At 44.0% G+C, this 3,801-nt stretch overlaps 1 protein-coding gene across 1 annotated transcript; it reads left to right on the top strand.

Moving 5' to 3' along the window:
- Nucleotides 1-217: 217 nt before the first annotated feature.
- On the top strand, nucleotides 218-716 carry LOC138672128 (uncharacterized). Its single transcript, XM_069760164.1, has 2 exons — nucleotides 218-333; nucleotides 472-716. Exons 1-2 carry the CDS (start codon nucleotides 218-220, stop codon nucleotides 707-709), a joined length of 354 nt encoding a protein of 117 aa, XP_069616265.1. The 3' UTR covers nucleotides 710-716.
- The last annotated feature ends 3,085 nt before the right edge of the window (nucleotides 717-3,801 follow it).

The following is a 3,801-nucleotide window of genomic DNA, read 5'->3' as shown; positions in this document are numbered from 1 at the left end:
GGAGAGCTTTTATTTCAACCTGGATTTCAGCTTCAAGATTTTTCTGGCCTGTGCTTTTGCTTGGGAACAAGACTGAAACCGCCAAAGATGGAGAAGGAGACAACGTAGGCGTTTTTGGAGGCACCCCATAATAGAAGTGCGTGAGAGCCGTGGAGCCTATCACACGCTCTATGCCAAGCTGAATGCCAACCCGGAGAAATTCCAGGAGTACACGAGAATGTCGCAAGAATCGTTCCGGGATTTGCTGTCTCGTGTCCAAGGAGCGATACGGCGCCAGGACACCCAGCTCCGTAGAGCGATTCCACCCGAGGAACATCTGCTGGTGACATTAAGGTATGTTTAAAATCTAAACCAATGACAGTCCCAATTTTGTTTATTCTGACTTTTTTGTGTTTTCCTCTTTTTTTTTTTTAACCACACCATAAAAAGAGTATATTGTAATGTTGTTTTTTGTTTGTGTTTTTCTTCTAGATTTCTTGCCACAGGGGAGAGTTTATCTTCCCTCCACTTCCAATACCGGATTGGAATATCCACCCTGTCCGGAATAGTTGTGGACACCTGTCGGGCTTTATGGAATGTACTCCGTGAGGAGTTTATACCAGTACCCACCGCGGACATGTGGCGTGAAATTGCAGATAAATTCTTGAATGTGTGTGATTTCCCCAACTGTTTTGGAGCGGTGGATGGAAAGCACATCCGCATTATCTAACCTGCCAGAACCGGATCGGAGTTTTTCAACTACAAAAAATATTTTTCTGTAGTGCTCATGGCAATAGCTGATGCGGACTGTCGCTTCATCACCGTGGACATTGGAGCTTTTGGCCGTGGCAATGATTCCCAGACTTTCAAAAGCTCGGATATGGGCCGGCGTGTGTATGGCAACAATTTTAATTTTCCCCCTCCACAGCCTCTCCCCAACACTCAAGGCCCACCGCTGCCATTTGTTATGGTTGGGGATGAGGCCTTCCAGATGTGTGAAAATCTACTTAAGCCATATTCCAGTCGGGACTTGGACCACACTAGAAGGATCTTCAACTACAGACTGACCAGGGCCCGGAGAACAGTAGAGTGTACCTTTGGCATTCTGGTTGCTAAATGGCACATTCTTGCAACAGCCATAAATCTAAAAGTGGAAACAGTCGACGAGGTGGTCAAAGCCTGTGTGGTTCTCCACAATAACATAATTACTAAGGAGCGACCCCACATTGAACTGGATGAACCAGTTGCACACCCACTGCCTGATTTCCATCATCATCCGCTGCGGTCAACTGCAGCCGTTGGTCTCATGCGGGACCAATTTGCGGCCTATTTTGATTCAGATATTGGACGGGTGTCATGGCAGGACAATGTTGTTTAAATGTCCAGTTGTATCTTTATCTGTACCAGTAAGTTTCTATATTGAAAATAATATTTCAAATTAATAAACTTTGGTGTTGGTTGTGTTGACCTTGTCTCCTATCTTTTTCCTCTCCAAACCAAGGTTGCCCTAAAACGGGCAGTAGATATGTATGTAATATCATTTTTTGTAATCCAAAACCAGGAGTGGGTGATATAGACAGAGGTGCTAGTTATTATGTTAATATCATAATTGACCTCTTATTGTTCCACTCCCTATTTTGGTTTACAAACAATAATATAAATCACTGGCCACATACTTCTAATAATGGCAACCATGTTGCTTTATTGGTAAGCTTGTTGACGTCATTGCGTCAAGACTCTATACTCATATATCCATTGGACACAAAATGGAGAGACAATCATTGTCATGCTATCTATACTCATGAATAGGGATGAGCGACCTTTACTTTTATAGGATCGGGTCGGGTTTCACGAAACCCGACTTTTTCAAAAGTCGGGTCGAGTGAAATCGGCCGATCCTATAAAAAAGTCGGGGTCGGGGTCGTCCGAAACTCGAAACCCAATGCAGTGCATTGGGTTTCCATGGTTCCCAGGGTCTGAAGGAGCGGAAACTCTCCTTCAGGCCCTGCGATCCATATTTTAGTGTAAAATAAAGAATTAAAATAAAAAATATCGCAATACTTACCCTCTGACGCGCCCTGGTACTAACCGGCAGTCTTCCTTCCTTAGAATCAGCCTTCCAGGACCTGGCGGTGACGTCGCGGTGACGTCGCGGCTTGTGATTGGCCGCGCGGCCGCCCATGTGACCGCTCGCGCGACCAATCAGAAGCCGTGACGTCACCGAAGGTCCTTCAAGCGCTGATTCTTAGGAAGGAAGGCTGTCGGAAGGAAGCAGGGCGCTTCCGAGGGTGAGTATATTCCTATTAGGTATATACTCACCCTCGGAAGCGCCCTGCTTCCTTCCGACAGCCTTCCTTCCTAAGAATCAGCGCTTGAAGGACCTTCGGTGACGTCACGGCTTCTGATTGGTCGCGCGAGCGGTCACATGGGCGGCCGCGCGGCCAATCACAAGCCGCGACGTCACCGCGACGTCACCGCCAGGTCCTGGAAGGCTGATTCTAAGGAAGGAAGACTGCCGGTTAGTACCAGGGCGCGTCAGAGGGTAAGTATTGCGCTATTTTTTATTTTATTCTTTATTTTACACTTTAATCTGAATTCCGATACCAATTTCCGATATCTTAATCATATCGGGAATCGGTATAGGAATTCCGATTCCAGATTCAAAAGATCGCCGACTTCATGGCCGACCCCACACTGGGGTCGGGTCGGGTTTCATGAAACCCGACCTTGCCAAAAGTCGGCGACTTTTGAAAAATCTCGACCCGTTTCGCTCAACCCTACTCATCAAGTAAAGTGTCAGAAATAATGAATTCATGATAAACATATACAGGCTCATGAATTCACTATTTCTTACACCGGGGCAGGTGAACATGGATATGTAGCGTGTGACAACCATTGTCACCTCAATTGGTGTATAATAGATTAGGTATAAAGAATAGAATATGGTGAATATACAAGGCAGTTATCTACTCAACAGGTCAGGTGTCCTAACTTTTGAGTTGTCAGGGGGACATGTCAGGGAGTCACAAAAACACTGAACTTTAGGAAGGCAAAGTTTGACCAGCTTAGAGATGCCCTTAATCTGGTAGACTGGGACAATATCATCAGAAATAACAATACAGATAATAAATGGAAAATGTTTAAGAACATCCTAAATAGGCACTGTAAGCGGTTTATACCTTGTGGGAAAAAAAAGGACTAGAAATAGGAAAAACCCAATGTGGCTAAACAAAGAAGTAAGACAGGCAATTAACAGTAAAAAGAAAGCATTTGCACTACTAAAGCAGGATGGCACCATTGAAGCTCTAAAAAACTATAGGGAGAAAAATACTTTATCTAAAAAATTAATTAAAGCTGCCAAAAAGGAAACAGAGAAGCACATTGCTAAGGAGAGTAAAACTAATCCCAAACTGTTCTTCAACTATATCAATAGTAAAAGAATAAAAACTGAAAATGTAGGCCCCTTAAAAAATAGTGAGGAAAGAATGGTTGCAGATGACGAGGAAAAAGCTAACATATTAAACACCTTCTTCTCCACGGTATTCACGGTGGAAAATGAAATGCTAGGTGAAATCCCAAGAAACAATGAAAACCCTATATTAAGGGTCACCAATCTAACCCAAGAAGAGGTGCGAAACCGGCTAAATAAGATTAAAATAGATAAATCTCCGGGTCCGGATGGCATACACCCACGAGTACTAAGAGAACTAAGTAATGTAATAGATAAACCATTATTTCTTATTTTTAGGGACTCTAGCGATGGGGTCTGTTCCGCAGGACTGGCGCATAGCAAATGTGGTGCCAATATTCAAAAAGGGCTCT

The sequence above is a fragment of the Ranitomeya imitator genome, chromosome 3 (genome assembly GCF_032444005.1).
Source record: "Ranitomeya imitator isolate aRanImi1 chromosome 3, aRanImi1.pri, whole genome shotgun sequence".
Classification (NCBI taxonomy): Eukaryota; Metazoa; Chordata; class Amphibia; order Anura; family Dendrobatidae; genus Ranitomeya; species Ranitomeya imitator.
The sequence above is the reverse complement of the archived record's forward strand: the minus strand, read 5'-3'. Positions and strand labels throughout refer to the sequence as shown.